This window comes from Panulirus ornatus, chromosome 6 (genome assembly GCF_036320965.1).
Source record: "Panulirus ornatus isolate Po-2019 chromosome 6, ASM3632096v1, whole genome shotgun sequence".
Classification (NCBI taxonomy): Eukaryota; Metazoa; Arthropoda; class Malacostraca; order Decapoda; family Palinuridae; genus Panulirus; species Panulirus ornatus.
Genome location: NC_092229.1, coordinates 17495066 through 17521739, shown reverse-complemented (window position 1 = coordinate 17521739; position 26674 = coordinate 17495066). Strand labels below are relative to the sequence as shown.

The 26674-nt window shown below is 39.5% G+C and overlaps 1 protein-coding gene across 1 annotated transcript in view; it reads right to left on the bottom strand.

Annotated features, from left to right (window-relative positions):
- Positions 1-514: 514 nt before the first annotated feature.
- The window catches only part of LOC139749106 (crustacyanin-A2 subunit-like), a 97774-nt gene continuing 71614 nt past the window's right edge, over positions 515-26674 (bottom strand). Inside the window, exon 5 of the mRNA XM_071662672.1 lies at positions 515-2235. Coding sequence (XP_071518773.1) covers positions 2218-2235 — 18 coding nt within the window. The 3' untranslated portion in view covers positions 515-2217. The remainder of the gene's footprint in view (positions 2236-26674) is intronic.

Here is a 26674-nt window from a genome sequence, read left to right as displayed (position 1 = left end):
TGTGTGGTGTGAGGTGGTTTGATCGAGTAAGTAATGTAAGGGTAAGAGAGTTGTGTGGAAATAAAAAGAGCGTGGTTGAGAGCAGAAGAGGGTGTTTTGAAATGGTTTGGGCACATGGAGAGAATGAGTGAGGAAAGATTGACCAAGAGGATATATGTGTCGGAGGTGGAGGGAACGAGGAGAAGTGGGAGACCAAATTGGAGGTGGAAAGATGGAGTGAAAAAGATTTTGTGTGATCGAGGCCTGAACATGCAGGAGGGTGAAAGGAGGGCAAGGAATAGAGTGAATTGGATCGATGTGGTATACCGGGGTTGACGTGCTGTCAGTGGATTGAATCAAGGCATGTGAAGCGTCTGGGGTAAACCATGGAAAGCTCTGTAGGTATGTATATATGCGTGTGTGGACGCAAGCGCGGGAGACAGCGACAAAGTATAATAAAAAAAAAAAATATAAATATATATATATATATATATATATATATATATATATATATATATATATACACACATACACATATATATATATATATATACACAGTCATATACATCAATTCATCCGTACCATAAAAATATTCTTAAATTACTGAAAATAAGGAAAATACTTTCATTAAATTTAAACATATGATGTAAATGCCTTACTTCACCAAATGTTAAGCATAAAAAACTAAGACAACCAGGACAGACTGATTCTCTTGGAATTACGGAACTTTATCTTGCTTCATCTTCAGCACATCTTCCCAGTAATATGCTAATGTACAAGAAACATTATACATAGTTAAAATCTCTCATTACACTTGCAATATTTAACATTCATCACAAAGATCTGGATGATATTTACTGAGATAGTTTTGCAACAAAATTTGAATATAAGCTGCCTTCTCAGCCCACAAAACCTGACATGAAGAAATGTTTTCAATTATGGGAAAGTCCCAGAGTTACTAACTGCACTGTTTACACTTGAGGAAATTCTGAGTCATCATCAAACTTAAGGACACTCTTTGGAGGAGATTCACAAGCAGTAGCCATCTCACTCATCTTGTCTGCCTCAACGCGCTTTTCTGTTTTCACGTTCCAGTGTTCTAAAATCATCAAACACACGAGTTCGGGGTCTCACACACGTCTCGCAACGTCTCATACGCCTTCTATCCTCCTAGAACTTGAAGCGGTGGGTGATGAGCTGCTTGACATCCACCAAGTAATTTCCATGAAACTCCCTGCGAACCAGCTCATCTGCAAAATTGTCCAGACTCCGCCTCTCTCCCTCTCTGGGTCCTGTTACGTCTTCCGACTGCGCAACACGCTCCAGCTCTATACAGGAGAGGATTTATTTCACCTAATGGATGCAGTAAACTGTAAAATGTTGGCAGTAGTTCTCCATCTGGTTTCGGTGATGCTATTTCAGTTGTAGGCACCTGACTCTCCAGAAGAATTCCATACTTCACTGGCCACACATTCCGAATTTTTGCATGCCACATGCATCTCTCGAACATGCTAGCACTGTTTCCCTAATTAAGTACGGACACTTATACATTTGTTGCACTGCAGAAGAATGTATGGGGACATTATAAAAGTATTCGGAATCATGTACATTACATTATATACATTGAGGAATGCAAGTAGAAAGCTGGTGGTCTCTCACCTTTAGTTGATTAAATGAATCAGGTGCATGTTATTAAAAAATTGAAGAAAATTCTTTCCCCAATGTCCCATCATCTTCAAACTAGCTGGAATTAAAAATGAACCATTTTTTCAAGACCCTCATATATTGTAATCTTGTTGCCTCCTATAGTCTGCAGCACATTCTTGAAATTCTGAGCTCCAGTATGCATCAAACAAGGTGAAAACTATTTAGTCCCATACCAGCTGCCTGGCTTTCTTCCCAAGATTCTCTTTTGATTGGACCATTTGTAGAAGTAAGACTTAGTGAAATATTAATTTCACTGTACAAAAGAGCTTTTGCACTCAAAACATGCCGAGTATAATAAAAGGCCACTTTACTGTTCAGGAGAAGTAGGGAGAGCAGGTGAAGGGCTGTAACAATGCATGTGGAGCAAGAGAAGTTGTGAGGGAGCATTTATGGTCCATCAAGCAGGAAGCTTCTCTCGTGAGGTGGGATCTTGCAGCATGAAGGTAGGCCATTCTCATTTATGCTGTAATCTGGTTCACCATGGCTGAGGCTTTGCCTTTTATGGCTGAAGCAATCCATCTCAAAATGAGTTCATCTCAACTGCTTTGCCTGTGGATTCACAAACAAATCAGTGTGGATGAATTTGGAAAGTTATCCCTAACACTCACTGCAGAGATAAAATTTAGTGTGTGAAATGATCACCTTGCTGATTGCTACCTGCAAGGGAAGATAAAGTTTAACTTTTTTTTAAGAATTTGTGAAAGAACTTGATAACCTGCAAAGATTTTAACTTTTTTTTTCATCTTAGAAATTTGGGATGAATAAGCATTTAGTAATAATTAAGCTTGATATTAAAATGTTGGGAAATTCTTTAATAAAAAGTTACTTCTTCATATCCAGTAATAGGAAGAAACTTTAAATTTCTTAAGATAAGCTTCCTCACTTTTAGTGTTTCTTGGATGTGGAATGAAACTAGTTTGGCTATGGGCTGTTGTTATAGCAAAACAGGTATGGTATACAAGGAAATGATCTGGCTTGTTTTATATTTCATTTTTGATTTCATAATCACATGGACTACCTACATACCTGCATCAAGATGAACTTCTGGGCAACCTCATAAGAATACTTGGGTAATACTCTAACATATCGCTTTAACCTTAGCCAATCTTTGAAAAGGAGGCTGCTGCATGACACTCCAGAAGTAACAATATGCCTTAAAATTTCCTGATAAATCAGTTTTTAGTTCTTGCAAAGTATTATTTGGCAGTTCATGCTATTCAGCTTTTGCATTTTTTCCCCAAACTTGACATACATCTGTATCCAGTAACAGACTGAGCAAGCATAACTTTCCCTATCACAGCTTAACAAATAGCAGATAAAATTATGATCTAATTGAATACTGTTTCCTCAATGAGTACTGGTCTACTTGCTTGTGTACTATAAAAACCAAGACCAGTTTAATGATGCAAAAATTTTTCAAACTTGATCCTTATTTCTTCAAATACACTCTTTAGCTATCATGAGTAATGCACCCATACCAGAGTTCCTTATCCATGACCAGGCCCTACAGATCTTTCTGTTTTCCCCTGTCTGCTTCCCTAGGTTCAGCCCATTGACAGTATATTGCCACGTGTATACTACATCACTCCAATTACTCTGTTCCACTCACACACTTCACGTACTCCTGCGTGTTTAAGCCCCAAATATCAAAGGTTTCAGTCTATCCTTCTAACTTCTCTTCTATCTGCTCTTCTGTTGTTCCCTCTACTTCCAACATATAGACAATACCCTCTTAGTTACCTCTCTGCACCCATCTGTTAGATATGTCCAAACCATTTCAGCTCTCTCATTCATATTCCTATCACTACCATATCTCTCTCTTACCATATCATTTCTTATTCAATCAACCCACCTTACATCACACTTTGTTCTCAAACATTTCATTTCTAATGCAATTCACCCACTTCTATAATTTTTTATCAATGGCCCATAAAACTCCAGTGGGACTACTATACCATACCATCACACATACCCATCTTTACCCCTCTCTGATAGGGGCCTTTCTTTTCACACTTTTCAGTGTGGCCAGGACCTTAGCCTTTCACAATGCAGTTCCCATTCTTCTATTTGCTGCCATGTTCACCCCTACATATTTAAAACAACCAACTTCCTTGAGGTTCTCCTCATTCAAGCTCATACTCCAACTTGCTAATAAACACAATGATCCTCCTTTTATTTATAAAACTTTTTCTTTTAACTTTGTCCTTTCAAATGCTAAGAAGCCAGTTTTCTCTTTCTCCAAGACCCTAGCATTCACCACCTTCACCATCCCATCCATAAATAGATTAAACATCCAGGTGACATATACCACTGCTGCAAACCCTTCACCTGGAGCCATTAAACCCCTCTCTGCCTACTCACACATGCCTTACTCTCTTGATAAAAATTCCTCACTGCTTTTGGTGGCTTTCCTTCCCTAAAGCATTCCTATCAGTCTTATCACATGCTTTCTCCTAATCCATAAGTGCCACATACAAATCCTTGTTTCCTCAAGTATTTCTCACACAAATTCTTCAACACAAACACTTGATGTACACATACCACACCTGGGATCACAATGTTCCACCCCAGTCCATGCATATCATCATCCCCTCACAAAACACTCTTTCATTCAACTTACCAGGTACACTCAAACAGAACTATTTATTTTGCTTTGTCGCTGTCTCCTGCGTTAGTGAGGTAGCGCAATGGCCCAACCCACCCACATACACATGTATATACATACACGTCCACACACACAAATATACATACCTATACATCTCAACGTATACATATATATATAGACACACAGACATATACATATAAACACATGTACATAATTCATAGTCAGCCTTTATTCATTCCCATTGCCACCTTGCCACACATGAAATAACAACTCCCTCCCCCCTCATGTGTGCGAGGTAGCGCTAGGAAAAGACAACAAAGGCCCCATTCGTTCACACTCAGTCTCTAGCTGTCACGTAATAATGCATTGAAACCACAGCTCCCTTTCCACATCCAAGCCCCACAGAACTTTCCATGGTTTACCCCAAATGCTTCACATGCCCTGGTTCAATCCATTGACAGCACGTCGACCCCGGTATACCACATCGTTCCAATTCACTCTATTCCTTGCACGCCTTTCACCCTCCTGCATGTTTAGGCCCCAATCACTCAAAATCTTTTTCACTCCATCTTTCCACCTCCAATTTGGTCTCCCACTTCTCGTTCCCTCCACCTCTGACACATATATCCTCTTTGTCAATCTTTCCTCACTCATTCTCTCCATGTGACCAAACCATTTCAAAACACCCTCTTCTGCTCTCTCAACCACACTCTTTTAATTACCACACATCTCTCTTACCCTATTATTACTTACTCGATCAAACCACCTCACACCACATATTGTCCTCAAACATCTCATTTCCAGCACATCCACCCTCCTGCGCACAACTCTATCCATAACCCACACCTCGCAACCATACATTACTGGAACCACTATTCCTTCAAACATACCCATTTTTGCTTGCCGAGATAATGTTCTCGACTTCCACACATTCTTCAAGGCTCCCAGGATTTTCGCCCCCTCCCCCACCCTATGATCCACTTCCGCTTCCATGGTTCCATCCGCTGCCAAATCCACTCCCAGATATCTAAAGCACTTCACTTCCCCTAGTTTTTCTCCATTCAAACTTACCTCCCAATTCACTTGACCCTCAACCCTACTGTACCTAATAACCTTGCTCTTATTCACATTTACTCTCAACTTTCTTCTTTCACACACTTTACCAAACTCAGTCACCAGCTTCTGCAGTTTCTCACATGAATCAGCCACCAGTGCTGTATCATCAGCGAACAACAACTGACTCACTTCCCAAGCTCTCTCATCCACAACAGACTGCATACTTGCCCCTCTTTCCAAATCCCTTGCATTCACCTCCCTAACAACCCTATCCATAAACAAATTAAACAACCATAGAGACATCACACACCCCTGCCCCAAACCTTCATTCACTAAGAACCAATCACTTTCCTCTCTTCCTACATGTACACATGCCTTACATCCTCGATAGAAACTTTTCAGTGCTTCTAACAACTTGCCTCCCACACCATATATTCTTAATACCTTCCATAGAGCATCTCTATCAACTCTTATCATATGCCTTCTCCAGATCCATAAATGCTACATACAAATCCATTTGCTTTTCTCAGTATTTCTCACATACATTCCTCAAAGCAAACACCTGACCCACACATCCTCTACCACTTCTGAAACCACACTGCTCTTCCCCCAATCTGATGCTCTGTACATGCCTTCACCCTCTCAATCAATACCCTCCCATATAATTTCCCAAGAATACTCAACAAACTTATACATCTGTAATTTGAGCACTCACCTTTGTCCCCTTTGCCTTTGTACAATGGCACTAGGCAAGCATTCCGCCAATCCTCAGGCACCTCACCATGAATCATACATACATTAAGTAACCTTACCAACCAGTCAACAACACAGTCACCCCCTTTTTTTTATAAATTCCACTGCAATACCATCCAAACCCGCTGCCTTGCCGGCTTTCATCTTCCACAAAGATTTTACTACCTCTTCTCTGTTTACCAAATCATTTTCCCTAACCCTTTCACTCTGCTCACCACCTCGACCAAAACACCCTATATCTGCCACTCTATCATCAAACACATTCAACAAAACTTTAAAACACTCACTCCACCTCCTTCTCACATCATCATTACTTGTTATCACCTCCCCATTAGCTCCCTTCACAGAACTATACCTCCATAATCCAAATATTCACTTTAACTTCCTTGCATTCATCTCTATCATTCTATACCAACGATGCCTGTTCCCTTTGGGAACCCCCTCAAGGGGGTGGCCATGGCAAAAGAATCTCCATAACTGGCGAACTCCAGTGCCACTTCTTAGCCGTTACTGCCTCACCCTTTACAGGCCATTGGCTGAGGGCAACTTGAGCACAGGTTTTCAAATGCTCCAACCTAATGATAACACCAACTCCTATTACCTACTATAAAAACCATTACAGGCATTCCACCAATCCTCAAGACCTCACCATGAATCATGCATACAATGAAAATCCTGACTAACTAATGAGCAAGTCACTCCTTTTCGACTGCCACCCCAACAATTCCATCATCTATGCTAAACTTCATCCTACACAAGGCTCTAACCATCTCTTCTCTTTTCACCAAACCACTTGTCAAGGTCTTGCTGTCCATACTTATATGTCACCCACAGCTGCCACACTATCATTTGAACACATTTAGCAATCCTTTAAATACTCACTCCATTATCTCTTCCTCCTCTGCCTGTAACCACTTCCTTATATGCCCCTTTCACTAATGCACCAATTTGTCCTTTTGTTCACCTCACCTCCTTCCAATATCTTTTCTTAAAGTTGAAGGAAAATTATTTTCCTATTTTTCATCTCTGAACAGAGTTCCATGAGTACTAAAGAGACAGCACTTCCTTATATGGGGGTTAATACACTGTTGTTCCCTGTAAATATGATTTATCCATATGAATTCAACCTCTCCAACCACCAGCATATCTATAGGGCTGGTTAATGCTCATTTACAGAGACCCATCACCAATAAAACAACTTGCTCCAGCCTGAAATGTCATTGATACAAATGCAAATAGCATATCATACCCTCTTGCCCCATCACTGTCTTATTCACACTGTTGCAGTGCAGATGTTTTAAGTGTTGTTCCTACTTCTATTTGCTCTTTGATCTTCTCACTTTATGACCTTAGTGATGTTAGATTTGTTTCCTTTTATGCCACTTGTATTTGGCGATATGCAATGTAATTTTTTTTCAAGCAAATTTAGGGCTGTTTTGTATTGTAGCTCACTTTGAGAAGCTTGTCAGGTGTTCTTTGAGTTTAATCTTACTGATGAAGTATTGTGTATTCTCCTTAAATTTATTTTTGTATTCGCATTTTTAATGTACTCTATGCTTCAAAATGTTCCTGATTAAGTTTAGATTTGGAAGTATTAGTTGGACTGACTCAAAATTTTTCAGACTCATTACAGTTGAAGGGTCACCTCCATCCAGACTATTTTTTTAGTTTCTGTAAGTAAATATGATGAAACTTGTATACAGCATTTAAATATAACACATGAATGATGAAAGAAATTAGCAATGATCCTTCATGAGGTGTGTTCTTAATCTTATTTCAGTTAATTACTATTTGTACAGTCCAAGGAGAGTTCAACATAAATGATCCCATCTTTTGCACTTTGCCACCAAGTAGCTTTCTAAACGTCTGTATAATCTTGATACAGTTTCATCATTCTGTTTATTCCAACTGTTCAACAACATATACCCTGTTCACTCAGCTCTGATAGCTGGAGCTAAGAAATGTTTGAATTAAGGGTGCTGATTGGTTAATGCAACACTGAGCAAGGTAAATGTACAGCTCTTCTTATCTTAACACACATTTGTAAATTGTATGCAGTATAAGCAGCCAGTTTAAATACGGAATAATTTCTGACGCCAAAGAGGTAAAATATAGCTTACAAAGTTTACCATTTTCAAAGAAAATTAAAGTTAAAAAGTTTTATAAAATAATGAGACATGAAGTAAATGTGGGCATGTAGATGTTTTCAATGAAGGAGGTTACATACTAGCAATAATGATCAGTTGCTAGTTTTCATTATTCTTTAGATAATTATCACTTGCCAGTTCATGTAATTTTTCTGTAACTCATTTGTGTCTGGCTTTATTTTACATGACGCAAAGAAAAAAATAAGCAAATTCGATATTAAAAGTTCAAAGGGCTTACATATGGCACCGTGCATTACTTGCATATTCAGTGTCAATTTAATATTTTCATATTGACCACAATGTGTTTTGCATTGGTCACTATATTTTGGGAGATACAACGCCAATCAAATACTATTCCTGAAATGTTATATTTATTCATTTATTTTGCTTTGTCGCTGTCTCCCGCATTAGCGAGGTAGCGCAAGGAAACAGACAAAAGAATGGCCCAACCCACCCACATACACATGTATATACATACACATCCACACACGCAAATATGCATACCTATACATCTCACTGTATACATATGTATACACACACGGACATATACATATATAAACATGTACATAGTTCATACTGTCTGCCTTTATTCATTCCCATCGCCACCACGCCACACATGAAATGACAACCCCCTCCCCCTTCATGTGTGCGAGGTAGTGCTAGGAAAAGACAACAAAGGCCACATTCGTTCACACTCAGTCTCTAGCTGTCATGTAATAATGCACCAAAAGCACAGCTCCCTTTCCACATGCAGGCCACACAGATCTTTCCATGGTTTACCCCAGATGCTTCACGTGCCCTGGTTCAATCCATTGACGGCACGTCGACCCCGGTATACCACATCGTTCCAATTCACTCTATTCCTTGCATGCCTTTCAAACTCCTGCATGTTCAGGCTCCGCTCACTCAAAATCTTTTTCACTCCATCTTTCCACCTCCTATTTGGTCTCCCACTTCTCCTCGTTCCCTCCACCTCTGACACATATATCCTCTTGGTCAATCTTTCCTCACTCATTCTCTCCATGTGACCAAACCATTTCAAAACACCCTCTTCTGCTCTCTCAACCACACTCTTTTTATTACCACACATCTCTCTTATCCTATTATTACTTACTCAATCAAACCACCACACACCACATATTGTCCTCAAACATCTCATTTCCAGCACATCCACCCTCCTCCGCACAACTCTATCCATAGCCCACGCCTCGCAACCACGTAACATTGTTGGAACCACTATTCCTTCAAACATACCCATTTTTGCTTTCCGAGATAATGTTCTCAACTTCCACACATTCTTAAACACTCCCTGAACTTTCGCCCCCTCCCCCACCCTATGATTCACTTCTGCTTCCATGGTTCCATCTGCTGCCAAATCCACTCCCAGATATCTAAAACACTTCACTTCCTCCAGTTTTTCTCCATTCAAACTTACCTCCCAGTTGACTTGTCCCTCAACCCTACTGTACCTAATAACCTTGCTCTTATTCTCATTTACTCTCAGCTTTCTTCTTACACACACTTTACCAAACTCAGTCACCAGCTTCTCCAGTTTCTCACATGAATCAGCCACCAGTGCTGTTTCATCAGCGAACAACAACTGACTCACTTTCCAAGCTCTTTCATCCACCACAGACAGCATACTTGCTCCTCTTTCCAAAACTCTTCCATTCACCTCCCTAACAACCCCATCCATAAACAAATTAAACAACCATGGAGACATCACACACCCCTGCCACAAACCTACATTCACTGAGAACCAATCACTTTCCTATCTTCCTACACGTACACATGCCTTACATCCTCGATAAAAACTTTTAACTGCTTCTAACAACTTCCCTCCCACACCATATATTCTTAATACCTTCCATAGAGCATCTCTATCAACTCTATCATATGCCTTCTCCAAATCCATAAATTCCACATACAAATCCATTTGCTTTTCTAAGTATTTCTCACATACATTCTTCAAAGCAAGCACCTGATCCACATATCCTCTACCACTTCTGAAACCACACTGCTCTTCCCCAATCTGATGCACTGTACATGCCTTCATCCTCTCAATCAATACCCTCCCATATAATTTCCCAGGAATACTCAAAACTTATACCTCTGTAATTTGAGCACTCACTTTTATACCCTTTGCCTTTGTACAATGGCACTATGCAAGCATTTCACCAATCCTCAGGCACCTCACCATGAGTCATACATACATTAAATAACCTTACCAACCAGTCAACAATACAGTCACCCCCTTTTTTAATAAATTCCACTGCAATACCATCCAAACCCACTGCCTTGCTGGCTTTCATCTTCTGCAAAGCTTTTACTACCTCTTCTCTGTTTACCAAATCGTTTTCCCCAACCCTCTCACTTTGCACACCACCTCGACCAAAACATCCTGTATCTGCCACTCTATCATCAAACACATTCAACAAACCTTCAAAATACTCACTCCATTTCCTTCCCACATCACCACTACTTGTTATCACCTCCCCATTAGCCCCCTTCATTGAAGTTCCCATTTGTTCCCTTGTCTTACGCACTTTATTTACCTTCTTCCAAAATATCTTTTTATTCTACCTAAAATTTAATGATACTCTCTCACCCCATGACAGGTGTCATGAATAGGTCAGGTGCAGCCTTTACAGAGCAGGTGGATGAACCAGTGTTTAACAATTGTCAGATTTTCAAGTCTTAAGCAGCAGTAATTAAGTCTGAAAATCATGAAATATCAAGAAATATTTTTGTATATCCTGATTAATGCAATTCCTTGAGCCATCTAAGTAAGTAAACCAACAGATGGCAATTAAAAAGTAGGCTACGCTATTAAAGCAGCCCAACTGGTGCCGGGTTGCTGCTCTCTGGCCATAGATGTTCCCGCAGCAGCCAGTCATTGTTGTCTGGTAACCAAAGTGACTTCGTACTCCATACATACCTGTGTGTGTCCGTCAATACCAGCTAAGCTTCTATCCACCCAGGTATTAGATCTGAGTGAACATGGTATAGTAGTTCATATCAATCCAAATCAGATTCTGGCCTAGTTTCCAAAGTGACTCCGTACTCCATACATACCGGTTTGTGTCCATCAATACCAGCTAAGCTTTGTGTCCACCCAGGTATCAGATCTGAGTGAACATGGTATAGTAGTTCATATCAATCCAAAGCAGATTCTAGCCTAGTTTCCACATAGGCTATTAAAGCAGCCCGACTGGTGGCGGGTCGCTGCTCTCTGGCCATAGATGTTCCCGCAGCAGCCAGTCATTGTTATCTGGTGACCAAAGTGACTCTGTACTCCATACATACCTGTTTGTGTCCATCAATACCAGCTAAGCTTCTGTCCACCTCGTTATCAGATCTGAGTGAACATGGTATAGTAAGTAGTTCATATCAATCCAAACCAGATTCTGCCTAGTTTCCAAAGTGACTCCATACTCCATACATACCTGTTTGTGTCCATCAATACCAGCTAAGCTTTGTGTCCACCCAGGTATCAGATCTGAGCGAAAATGGTATAGTAATTCATATCAATCCAAACCAGATTCTAGCCTAGTTTCCTTTGCTAGTAGTCATTCATATGTTTTCTGATCATCTTTTCTGCTGTTTTACAGACTGAATGTATCAGGGAAACTGCTGTAATGCAGTGCAATTTCTCAAACTTGGTTAACTTTTAAACATTGATCATTATCATATAATGTTTGGGAACTGTGACCAACATATGATTTAAATTTTTCCCACCTCTTTAAATATCTAGATGATAGATTGCTTTACATACTGTTAGTAGTAGCCTACAGAAGCCTCTTTCATGTCCAGGCAAGTGTGTGTAAAATTCTGCTCTTGTTAACTGCACAATCATCACTGTAACTGCATGTCCAATCATCACTATGTGCATGTCTAACCAGTGTCTCAAGGCAGATGAGCAGTGGTGCTATGAAAAAGTCCTAGACTGTTGGCTGAACTAAATTATAAGAAGGAACACAAAAAATTATACTTACCAGCTGTGAGAAGAGTGAAGAAAATGACAATGAAAACTGAAGAAATAATTTTACTGAAGCAATTTCAGCAAAGTAAGGAGGAAGAAGGCTTGTAAAGGACCTCCACCTGAGTCCCTCCCACCCTTTTGCTCAACCTTTGTCTTTTCCTGTTGGAGAAATTACATAACTGCACATAATTTTCTCCTTTTGTAATGCTAAGATGGAGAACTCTGATAACCGATAACAGTAAAGAACCAGAATATTTCCAAGCATATCTTGACTAAATTATCATTTATATAGTGCACAGTGTATCATTTAATAAGTGTTCTGTAATATTTCTACATATAGCCATGTTATTAACCACCAACATTATGCCCATGTGAGAAATAAGAGTAGAATATAATATAAATCAGGACCTTCATGTTCTTCTCTTGTACCTCAAGGTAAGGGTAGCTTGCCTAGACATGCCAGCCACATTTACTCCCACTCATTTTCAGTGTCTATGGTATAATACTTCTAAATATTTTCATGTTATTCACCAGTAATGCTGTGTCTTTGGAAAACAATAGGAGTAAAGAATGAAACAAGTTCAAGAGATAGAAAAAAACAAGACCTGCATGTCTTTCCCTTTTATCTCAAGCTGTCAGACATGTCAGCCACGCATCTAACTCTCTTATTCAGCACTCCAGCTTGCCATTAGTTTTTGTGCATTTTCTTGTACTTTTATATGTCAGTCATGTATCAATTTGTGAAAGGAAAAATTTTTGCATTGAGGGATGGGGTTTCTAATCCTACTCTGCAGTTTACGGGTTAAAACATACATGACATTTGCCTTCAACTTCACTACTACTAACTGCATTCACCATTAATAATATATTCATTTTATTAATTTATTATACTTTGTCACTGTCTCCTGCGTTTACAAGTTAGCACAAGGAAACAGACGAAAGAATGGCCCAACCCACCGGCATACACATGTATATACATAAACACCCATATACACACATGTACATGCCTATACATTTCAACATATACATAATCTGACATATACATATATACACATGTACATATTCAACCATTGATAATATGACAAACAATATTTTGAGCAGCTTATCATGGATATCTGCAAATTCCTTGAGCACATATAGACAGCTTTCTTCAGGGCCACAATACTCTTCTATACAGAATGCATTACAGTAATTTGACAGCTTAGTACTGTAATTTCTATCAATTTCAATGTTTTATCATCTGGTTACTTTTTAAGCAACACATAAGAAATTACAAAAGAAATAATCTCAATGCATAAAATGACTGAGGACATGATTAATGCAGGCAGCATACATTAATATAAAAAGTTGTAAGACGATAGACAATATTCTAGAGATGAGCCCATAAGAGTGTAAAACTCCCTCTCAGTTCTGTAAAAAGAGGTAATTACAGCACATTCATTGAGTTTTCCAGGTAGGAGAATAATCAGCTTTTATCTCAATTCAAAGGACCAGGCAAATGATCCTTGATGATGACAATCTGTCTTTGGAGAGTGATTTTCTATGAACACTGATTCTTCTAGCATTGAAAGTTGACCAAGATGAAGCAGGAAAGGGCATTTCAGGTACATATGGGGGCAATAGTGCCAGAATCTGCTAAATTTTGACAACCTGGTAATTTTACCAACTTTGTGATTTTATTGTTTTGAAAAATTATTACTGAATCACATCAATTACATCTGCAAAACATTTCTTTTTGTAAAATAACGATAATCAAAGTATGATTTTTTGGTGTAAGTTGAATAAACAAAAGGTACAGTAGCAACTCACTTGATACTAAGGCCTTACTCCTGCTTTTTTCTTTTGTAAAGTGTTAGTGCAACTACAAAAACTTTTACACAATATCAGAAAGATAGCAGTGCTGAAAAGAATTTTTCTCATTTCAATTTTGATATCATTAAGTACAGTATAAGCTTCAGGAATGGGATGTATTTAGGGAAGCAGTGATGGTTTGTACAAAAGATGCTTTTGCCATGAGAAGCGTGGGAGGTGGGCAGATAAGGAAGGGTAGTGAGTGGAGGGATGAAGAAATAAGATTATTAGTGAAAGAGAAGAGAGAGGCATTTGGACGATTTTTTTAGGGAAATAATGCAAATGACTGGGAGATGTATAAAAGAAAGAGGAAGGAGGTCAAGAGAAAGGTGCAAGAGGTGAAAAAGAAGGCAAATGAGAGTTAGGGTGACAGAGTATCAATGAATTCTAGAGAGGATAAAGACATGTTTTGGAAGGAGGTAAATAAAGTGCATAAGACAAAGGAACAAATGGGAACATCAGTGAAGGGGGCTAATGGGAAGGTGATAACAAGTAGTGGTGATGTGAGAAGGAGATGGAGTGAGTACTTTGAAGGTTTGTTGAATGTGTTTGATGATAGAGTGGCAGATATAGGGTGTTTTGGTTGAGGTGGTGTGTCCCTAACCCTCTCAGTTTGCACACCACCTCAACCAAAACACCCTATATCTGCCACTCTATCATCAAACACATTCAACAAACCTTCAAAATAGTCACTCCATCTCCTTCTCACATCCCCACTACTTGTTATCATCCCCATTAGCCCCCTTCACCGATGTTCCCATTTGCTCCCTTGTCTTATGCACTTTATTTACCTCCTTCCAAAACATCTTTTAATTCTCCCTAAAATTTAATGATACTCTCTCACCCCAACTCTCATTTGCCCTCTTTTTCACCTCTTGCACCTTACTCTTGACCTCCTGCCTCTTTCTTTTATACATCTCCCAGTCATTTGACTTATGTACATGTGTATATATGTATATGTCTGTGTGTGTATATATATGTATATGTTGAGATATATAGGTATGTATATGTGCGTGTGTGGACATGTATGTATATACATGTGTATGTCGGTGGGTTGGGCCATTCTTTCGTCTGTTTCCTTGCGCTACCTCGCTAACGCAGGAGACAGCGACAAAGTATAATAATAAAAATTTTTTCAATACAACTTGAAAAGCTTGAGATTTACAGTGCTGAAAAGGGAACCTATCTGCAATGGTAAGGGGATTAACCAAGCAAATCTTAAGACATCTACACTATAATGCAATGCCAGGCCTTATAATTGGCCATGCTCTGGCCCAAAGAGAAGGCAGGGAAACTGAGGTAAAATCTCCAGTGCCCCAGGAATTTGAGGGCTCTGGATGAGGAGAGACAATATTCAAAAATGTTAGTCAATTACTTGATAAAATAACAGAAAATACAATTCGTAAACTAATTGTATAGAGATCATCATTTGTTGCAGTTTTTCCCTCACAAGGGCCCCCAACCCCCTCATCAAGATGGCCTGAGAGAACCATAATATGCCAACCCTTTCCCAGGGCCTTCTTCAGTTCTAAAGAACCCTGTCCATGCTACCACTAATTCTATGCATATTATGTACACAGCAACTCATTGCAACATCCTCCACTCTCATTTTTCTCCACAATTTTGAGAAAGAGTTTCTCTCATATATTCAAAATCAGTCTATTCATGGTCTCTTTATGTGTTCACACCAGAAGTTGGCAGTCACTACAATCTACATCCAGGATAATCTTGTCTATTTACACAAGAGATTTTCATGGTGGGATGCTTTTATGACTGCACAACCTCTTCCTGCCATGTATATGCCATGGCTACTGATGTAAATGGCAGGCTTCGAGATTTTCATATTAGTTTATTAGAATTGCAGGTGACATATAGATTCTATGTGTGTCCCTAGAAACCATGGGTTTTATATGTTACAATCACACACACACACACATATATATATATATATATATATATATTTTTTGTTTTTCATACATATTTGCTGATACAGGAAATGGCAAATATATCTCCTGAAGTGAGAAGGAGATGGAGTGAGTATTTTGAAGGTCTGTTGAATGTGTGTGATGATAGAGTGGCAGATATAGGGTGTTTTGAAGGTGGAATGAAAAAGATTTTGAGCCATTGGTGCCTGAACAGATGCTATTTTCATGTGTGGCAGGGTGGTGATGGGAATGGATGAAGGCAGCAAGTATGAATATGTACAATTTGGTCTCCTGCAACTCCTCCTTCCCTCCACCTCTGACACATATATCCTCTTTGTCAATCTTTCCTCACTCATTCTCTCCATGAGTCCAAACCATTTCAATACACCTTCTGCTCTATCAACCATGCTCTTTTTATTACCATACATCTCTCTTACCCTTTCATTACTTACTCGATCAAACAACCTCACACCACATATTGTCCATACGCATTTCTTTTCTAACACATCTACCTTCCCCCGCACAACCATATAAATTTGTTGTAACTGCTATTCCTTCAAACATACCCATTTTTGCTCTCCAAGATAATGTTCTCGCCTTCGACATGTTCTTCAATGCTCCCAGAAGCTTTGCCCCCTTTGCCACCCTGTGACTCACTTCCGCTTCAATGGTAACATCCGCTGCTAAGTCCACTCCTAAACATCTAAAACACTTCACTTTCTCCAGTTTTTCGTCATTTAAACTTACCTCCCAATTAACTTGTCCCTCAAACCTACTGAACCTAATAACCTTGCTCTTATTCACATTTACTCTCAACTTTCTTCTTTCATACACTTTACCAAATTCAGTCACCATCTTCTGCAGTTACTCGCACAAATCAGCCACCAGTGCTGTATCATCAGCGAACAACAACTGACTCACTTCTCAAGCCCTCTCATCCACAACAGATTGCATACTTGCCCCTCTATTCAAAACTCTAGCCTTTACCTCCCTGACCACTCCGTCCATAAGCAAATTAAACAACCATGGAGACATCACGCACCCCTGCCGCAAACCAACATTCACCGGGAACCAATCACTTTTCTCTCTTCCTACTCGTACACATGCCTTACATCCTTGGTAAAAACTTGTCACCACCTCTAGCAATTTACCTCCTACACCATATACTCTTAAAACCTTCCACAAAGCATCTCTATCAACCATATCATATGCATTCTCCAGATCCATGAATGCTACGTACAAACCCATCTGTTTTTTTGAGTATTTCTTACATACCACTTCTGAAACCACACTGCTCTTCTCCAATCTGATGCTCTGTACATGCCTTTACTGTCTCAATCAATACCCTCCCATATAATTTTCCAGGAAAACTCAACAAACTTATGCCTCTGTAATTTGAACACTCAACTTTAACCCCTTTGCCTTTGTACAATGGCACTGTGCATGCATTCTGCCAATTCTCAGGCACTTCACCATGATTCATACATACATTGAATATCCTTACCAATCAATCAGCAACACAGTCACCCCATTTTTTAACAAATTCCACTGCAATAACATCCAAACCCGCTACGTTGTCGGCTTTCATCTTCAACAAAGCTTTCACTACCTCTTCTCTGTTTACCAAACCATTATCCCTGACCCTCTCACTTCACACACCACCCCGACCAAAAAACCCTATATCTGCCACTCTATCATCAGACACATTCAACAGACCTTCAAAATACTCACTCCATCTCCTTCTCACTTCAGGAGATATATTTGCCATTTCCTGTATCAGCGAATATGTATGAAAAACAAAAAATATATATTTTTTTTTGTGCTTTGTCGCTGTCTCCCACGTTTGCGAGGTAGCGCAAGGAAACAGACGAAAGAAATGGCCCAACCCACCCCCATCCACAATGTATACACATACACGTCCACACACGCAAATATACATACCTATACACCTCAATGTACACATATATATACACACACACAGACACATACATATATACCCATGCACACAATTCACACTGTCTGCCTTTATTCATTCCCATCGCTACCTCGCCACACATGGAATAACATCCCCCTCCCCCCTCATGTGTGCAAGGTAGCAATAGGAAAAGACAACAAAGGCCCCATTCGTTCATACTCAGTCTCTAGCTGTCATGCAATAATGCCCGAAACCACAGCTCCCTTTCCACATCCAGGCCCCACACAACTTTCCATGGTTAACCCCAGATGCTTCACATGCCCTGATTCAATCTACTGACAGCACGTCAACCCTGGTATACCACATCGATCCAATTCACTCTATTCCTTGCCCTCCTTTCACCCTCCTGCATGTTCAGGCCCCGATCACACAAAATCTTTTTCACTCCATCTTTCCACCTCCAATTTGGTCTCCCACTTCTCCTCGTTCCCTCCACCTCCGACACATATATCCTTTTGGTCAATCTTTCCTCACTCATTCTCTCCATGTGCCCAAACCATTTCAAAACACCCTCTTCTGCTCTCTCAACCACGCTCTTTTTATTTCCACACATCTCTCTTACCCTTACGTTACTTACTCGATCAAACCACCTCACACCACACATTGTCCTCAAACATCTCATTTCCAGCACATCCGTCCTCCTGCGCACAACTCTATTCATAGCCCATGCCTCGCACCCATACAACATTGTTGAAACCACTATTCCTTCAAACATACCCATTTTTGCTTTCCGAGATAATGTTCTCGACTTCCACACATTCTTCAAGGCTCCCAGAATTTTCGCCCCCTCCCCCACCCTATGATCCACTTCCGCTTCCATGGTTCCATCCGCTGCCAGATCCACTCCCAGATATCTAAAACAATTTACTTCCTCCAGTTTTTCTCCATTCAAACTTACCTCCCAATTGACTTGACCCTCAACCCTACTGTACCTAATAACCTTGCTCTTATTCACATTTACTCTTAACTTTCTTCTTTCACACACTTTACCAAACTCAGTCACTAGCTTCTGCAGTTTCTCACATGAATCAGCCACCAGCGCTGTATCATCAGCGAACAACAACAGACTCACTTCCCAAGCTCTCTCATCCCCAACAGACTTCATACTTGCCCCTCTTTCCAAAACTCTTGCATTCACCTCCCTAACAACCCCACCCATAAACAAATTAAACAACCATGAAGACATCACACACCCCTGCCGCAAACCTACATTCACTGAGAACCAATCACTTTCCTCTCTTCCTACACGTACACATGCCTTACATCCTCGATAAAAACTTTTCACTGCTTCTAACAACTTGCCTCCCACACCATATATTCTTAATACCTTCAACAGAGCATTTCTATCAACTCTATCATATGCCTTCTCCAGATCCATAAATGCTACATACAAAGCCATTTGCTTTTCTAAGTATTTCTCACATACATTCTTCAAAGCATATACATATATATATATATACATATATATATATATATATATATATATATATATATATATATATATATATATATATATGGAGAGAATGAGTGAGGAAAGATTGACCAAGAGGATGTATGTGTCAGAGGTGGAGGGAACGAGGAGAAGAGGGAGACCAAATTGGAGGTGGAAAGATGGAGTGAAAAAGATTTTGTGTGATCGGGGCCTGAACATGCAGGAGGGTGAAAGGAGGGCAAGGAATAGAGTGAATTGGAGCGATGTGGTATACCGGGGTTGACGTGCTGTCAGTGGATTGAATCAAGGCATGTGAAGCGTCTGGGGTAAACCATGGAAAGCTGTGTAGGTATGTATATTTGCGTGTGTGGGCGTATGTATATACATGTGTATGGGGGGGGGGGGTTGGGCCATTTCTTTCGTCTGTTTCCTTGCGCTACCTCGCAAACGCGGGAGACAGCAACAAAGTATAAAAAAAAAAAAAAATATATATATATATATATATATATATATATATATATATATCGCTATATCGCTAATGCGGGAAATGGCGAATAGTTTGAAAGAAAGAAGATATCTATATATATATGTGTGTGTGTGTGTGTGTGTGTGTGTGTGTGTGTGTGAGTGTAACATTTAAATCCATGGTTTCTAGGGACACACATAGAATCTATATGTCACCTGCAATTCTAATAAACTAATATGAAAATCTCGAAGCCTGCCATTTACATCAGTAGCCATGGCATATACATGGCAGGAAGAGGTTGTGCAGTCATAAAAGCATCCCACCATGAAAATCTCTTGTGTAAATAGACAAGATTATCCTGGATTTAGATTGTAGTGACTGCCAACTTCAGGTGTGAACACATAAGGAGACCATGAATAGACTGATTTTGAATATATGAGAGAAATTCTTTCTCAAAATTGTGGAGAAAAATGAGAGTGGAGGATGTTGCAATGAGTTGCTGTGTACATAATATGCATAGAATTAGTGGTAGCATGGCCAGGGTTCTTTAGAACTGAAGAAGGCCCTGGGAAAGGGTTGGCATATTATGGTTCTCTCAGGCCATCCTGATGAGGGGGTTGGGGGCCCTTGTGAGGGAAAAACTGCAATGAATGATAATCTCTATACAATTAATTTACTAATTGTATTTTGTTATTTTATCAACTAATTGATTAACATTTTTGAATATTCTCTCTCCTCATCTAGAGCCCTCAAATTCCTGGGGCACTGGAGGTTTTACCTCAGTTTCCCTGCCTTCTCTTTGGGCCAGAGCATGACCAATTATAAGGCCTGGCATTACATAATAATGTACATGTCTTAAGATTTGCTTGGTTAATCCCCTTACCATTGCAGATAGGTTTCCTTCTCAGCGCTGTAAATCTCAAGCTTTTCAAGTTGTATTGAAAAAATTTTTATTATTATACTTTGTCGCTGTCTCCCGCGTTAGCAAGGTAGCGCAAGGAAACAGACGAAAGAAAGGCCCAACCCACCCACATACACATGTCTATACATACATGTCCACACACGCACATATACATACCTATGTATCTCAACATATACATATATATACACACACAGACATATACATATATACACATGTACATAATTCGAATGACTGGGAGATGTATAAAAGAAAAAGGCAGGATGTCAAGAGAAAGGTGCAAGAGGTGAAAAAGAGGGCAAATGAGAGTTGGGGTGAGAGAGTATCATTAAATTTTAGGGAGAATTAAAAGATGTTTTGGAAGGAGGTAAATAAAGTGCATAAGACAAGGGAACAAATGGGAACTTCAGTGAAGGGGGCTAATGGGGAGGTGATAACAAGTAGTGGTGATGTGAGAAGGAGATGGAGTGAGTATTTTGAAGGTTTGTTGAATGTGTTTGATGGTAGAGTGGCAGATATAGGGTGTTTTGGTTGAGGTGGTGTGCAAAGTGAGAGGGTTAGGGAGAATGATTTGGTAAACAAGGAAGAGGTAGTAAAAGCTTTGCAGAAGATGAAAGCTGGCATGGCAGTGGGTTTGGATGGTATTGCAGTGGAATTTATTAAAAGGGGTGAACGTATTGTTGACTGGTTGGTAAGGTTATTTAATGTATGTATGACTCATGGTGAGGTGCTTGAGGACTGGCGGAATGCTTGCATAGTGCCATTGTACACATGCAAAGGGGATAAGAGTGAGTGCTCAAATTACAGAGGTATAAGTCTGTTGAGTATTCCGGGGAAATTATATGGGAGGGTATTGATTGAAAGGGTGAAGACATGTACAGAGCATCAGATTGGGGAAGAGCAGTGTGGTTTCAGAAGTGGTAGAGGATGTGTGGATCAGGTGTTTGCTTTGAAAAATGTATGTAAGAAATACTTAAAAAAGCAAAAGGATTTGTATGTAGCATTTATGGATCTGGAGAAGGCATATGATAAGAGTTGATAGAGATGCTCTGTGGAAGGTATTAAGAATATATGGTGTGGGAGGCATGTTGTTGGAAGCTGTGAATAGTTTTTATCAAGGATGTAAGGCATGTGCACATGTAGGAAGAGAGGAAAGTGATTGGTTCACAGTGAATGTTGGTTTGCGGCAGGGGTGTGTGATGTCTCCATTGTTGTTTAATTTGTTTATGGATGGGGTTGTTAGGGAGGTGAATGCAAGAGTTTTGGAAAGAGGGGCAAGTATGCAGTCTGCTGTGGATGAGAGAGCTTGGGAAGTGAGTCAGTTGTTGTTTGCTGATACAGCGCTGTGGCTGATTCGGGTGAGAAACTGGAGAAGCTGGTGACTGAGTTTAGTAAAGTGTGGGAAAGAAGAAAGCTGAGAGTAAATGTTAATAAGAGCAAGGTTATTAGGTATAGTAGGGTCGAGGGACAAGTCAGTTGGGAGGTAAGTTTGAATGGAGAAAAACTAGAGAAAGTGAAGTGTTTTAGATATCTGGGAGTGGATTTGGCAGCAGATGGAACCATGGAAGCGGAGTGAATCATAGGGTGGGGGAGGGGGCGAAAGTTTTGGGAGCATTGAAAAATGTGTGGAAGTCGAGAAAGTTATCTTGGAAAGCAAAAAGGAATAGTGGTTCCAACTATGTTATATGGTTGCGAGGCGTAGGCTATTGATAGAGTTGTGCGGAGGAGGGTGGATTTTGAGTGATCAGGGCCTGAACATGCAGGAGGGTGAAAGGCGTGCAAGGAATAGAGTGAACTGGAACGATGTGGTCTACCGGGGTTGACGTGCTGTCAATGGATTGAACCAGGGCATGTGAAGCGTCTGGGGTAAACCATGAAAAGTTTTGCAGGGCCTAGATGTGGAAAGGGAGCCAATCCTCAGGCACCTCACCATGAGTCATACATACATTAAATAACCTTACCAACCAGTCAACAACACAGTCACCCCCTTTTTTAATAAATTCCACTGCCGTATCATCCAAACCCGCTGCCTTGCCGGCTTTCATCTTCCGCAAAGGTTTTACTACCTCTTCTCTGTTTACCAAATCATTCTCCCTAACCCTCTTAGTTTGCACACCACCTCAACCAAAACACCCTATATCTGCCACTCTATCATCAAACACATTCAACAAACCTTCAAAATACTCACTCCATCTCCTCACATCACCACTACTTGTTATCACCTCCCCATTAGCCCCCTTCACTGATGTTCCCATCTGTTCCTTTGTCTTATGCACTTTATTTACCTCCTTCCAAAACATGTTTTTATCCTCTCTAAAATTCAATGATACTCTCTCACCATAACTCTCATTTGCCCTCTTTTTCACCTCTTGCACCTTTCTCTTGACCTCCTTCCTCTTTCTTTTATACATCTCCCAGTCATTTGCATTATTTCCCTGCAAAAATCGTCCAAATGCCTCTCTCTTCACTTTCACTAATAATCTTATTTCTTCATCCCTCCACTCACTACCCTTTCTAATCTGCCCACCTCCAACGCTTCTCATGGCAAAAGCATCTTTTGTGCAAGCCATCACTGCTTCCCTAAATACATCCCATTCCTGAAGCTTATACTGTACTTAATGATATTAAAATTGAAATGAGAAAAATTCTTTTCAGCACTGCTATCTTTCTGATATTGTGTAAAAGTTTTTGTAGTTGCACTAACACTTTACAAAAAAAAAAGAAAAAAGCAGGAGTAAGGCCTTAGTATCAAGTAAGTTGCTACTGTACCTTTTGTTTATTCAACTTACACCAAAAAATCATACTCTGATTATCGTTATTTTACAAAAAGAAATGTTTTGCAGATGTAATTGATGTGATTCAGAAATAATTTTTCAAAACAGTAAAATCACAAAGTTTGTAAAATTACCAGGTTGTCAAAATTTAGCAGGTTCTGGCACTATTGCCCCCATATGTACCTGAAATGCCCTTTCCTGCTTCATCTTGGTCAACTTTCAATGCTAGAAGAATCAATGTTTATAAAAATCACTCTCCAAAGACAGATTGTCATCATCAAGGATCATTTGAATTGAGATAAAAGCTGATTATTCTCCTACCTGGAAAACTCAATGAATGTGCTGTAATTACCTCTTTTTACAGAACTGAGAGGGAGTTTTACACTCTTATGGGCTCATCTCTAGAATATTGTCTATCGTCTTACAACTTTTTAAATTAATGTATGCTGCCTGCATTAATCATGTCCTCAGTCATTTTATGCAATGAGATTATTTCTTTTGTAATTTCTTATGTGTTGCTTAAAAAGCAACCAGATGATAAAACATTGAAACTGATAGAAATTACAGTACTAAGCTGTCAAATTACTGTAATGCACTCTGTATAGAAGAGGATTGTGGCCCTGAAGATAGCTGTGAAGATAGTCTATATGTGCTCAAGGAATTTGCAGATATCCATGATAAGCTGCTCAAAATATTGTTTGTCATATTATTAATAGTTGAATATGTACATGTGTATATATGTATATGTCAGTGTATGTATATGTATGTATATGTTGAAATGTATAGGCATGTACATGTGCGTATATGGGTGTGTATGTATATACATGTGTATGCCGGTGGGTTGGGCCATTCTTTCGTCTGTTTCCTTGTGCTAACTTTTAAACGTGGGAGACAGTGACAAAGTATTAATAAATTAATAAAATGAATATATTATTAATGGTGAATGCAGTTAGTAGTAGTGAAGTTGAAGAAGGCAAATGTCATGCATGTTTTTAACCCGTAAACTGCAGAGTAGGATTAGAAACCCCATCCCTCAATGCAAAAATTTTTCCTTTCACAAATTGATACATGACTGACATATAAAAGTACAAGAAAATGCACAAAAACTAATGGCAAGCTGGAGTGCTGAATAAGAGAGTTAGATGCATGGCTGACATGTCTGACAGCTTGAGATAAAAGGGAAAGACATGCAGGTCTTGTTTTTTTCTATCTCTTGAACTTGTTTCATACTTTACTCCTATTGTTTTCCGAAGACACAGCATTACTGGTGAATAACATGAAAATATTTAGAAGTATTATACTATAGACACTGAAAATGAGTGGGAATAAATGTGGCTGGCATGTCTAGGCAAGCTACCCTTACCTTGAGGTACAAGAGAAGAACATGAAGGTTCTGATTTATATTATATTCTACTCTTATTTCTCACATGGACATAATGTTGGTGGTTAATAACATGGCTATATGTAGAAATATTACATTACACTTATTAAATGATACACTGTGCACTATATAAATGATAATTTAGTCAAGATATGCTAGGAAATATTCTGGCTCATTACTATTATCGGTTATCAGAGTTCTCCATCTTAGCATTACAAAAGGAGAAAATTATGTGCAGTTATGTAATTTCTCCAACAGGAAAAGACAAAGGTTGAGCAAAAGGGTGGGAGGGACACAGGTGGAGGTCCTTTACAAGCCCTCTTCCTCCTTACTTTGCTGAAATTGCTTCAGTAAAATTATTTCTTCAGTTTTCATTGTCATTTTCTTCACTCTTCTCACAGCTGGTAAGTATAATTTTTTGTGTTCCTTCTTATAATTTAGTTCAGCCAACAGTCTAGGACTTTTTCATAGCACCACTGCTCATCTGCCTTGAGACACTGGTTAGACATGCACATAGTGATGACTGGACATGCAGTTACAGTGATGATTGTGCAGTTAACAAGAGCAGAATTTTTCACACACTTGCCTGGACATGAAAGAGGCTTCTGTAGGCTACTACTAACAGTATGAAAAGCAATCTATCATCTAGATATTTAAAGAGGTGGGAAAAATTTAAATCATATGTTGGTCACAGTTCCCAAACATTATATGATAATGATCAATGTTTAAAAGTTAACCAAGTTTGAGAAATTGCACTGCATTACATCAGTTTCCCTGATACATGCAGTCTGTAAAACAGCGGAAAAGATGATCAGAAAACATATGAATGACTAGGAAACTAGGTTAGATCAGAAAACATATGAATGACTAGGAAACTAGGCTAGAATCTGGTTTGGACTGATATGAATTACTATAACATGTTTGCTCAGATCTGATACCTGGGTGGACACAAAGCTTAGCTGGTATTGATGAACACAAACAGGTATGTATGGAGTATGGAGTCACTTTGGAAACTAGGCTAGAATCTGGTTTGGATTGATATGAACTACTTACTATACCATGTTCACTCAGGTGTGATACCGAGGTGGACAGAAGCTTAGCTGGTATTGATGGACACAAACAGGTATGTATGGAGTACAGAGTCACTTTGGTTACCAGACAACAATGACTGGGTGCTGCGGGAACATCTATGGCCAGAGAGCAGCGACCCGCCACCAGTCGGGCTGCTTTAACAGCCTATGTGGAAACTAGGCTAGAATCTGATTTGGATTGATATGAACTACTATACCATGTTCACTCATATCTGATACCTGGGTGGACACAAAGCTTAGCTGGTATTGATGGACACAAACCGTTATGTATGGAGTACGGAGTCACTTTGGAAACTAGGCCAGAATCTGATTTGGATTGATATGAACTACTATACCATGTTCACTCAGATCTGATACATGGGTGGACAGAAGCTTAGCTGGTATTGATGGACACAAACAGGTATGTATGGAGTACGAAGTCACTTTGGTTACTAGACAAAAATGACTGGCAGCTGCGGGAACATCTATGGCCAGAGAGCAGCAACCCGGCACCAGTTGGGCTGCTTTAATAGACTAGCCTACTTTTTATTGCCATCTGTTGGTTTACTTACTTAGATGGCTTAAGGAATTGCATTAATTAGGATATATCAAAAACATTTCTTGATATTTTATGATTTTCACACTTAATTAC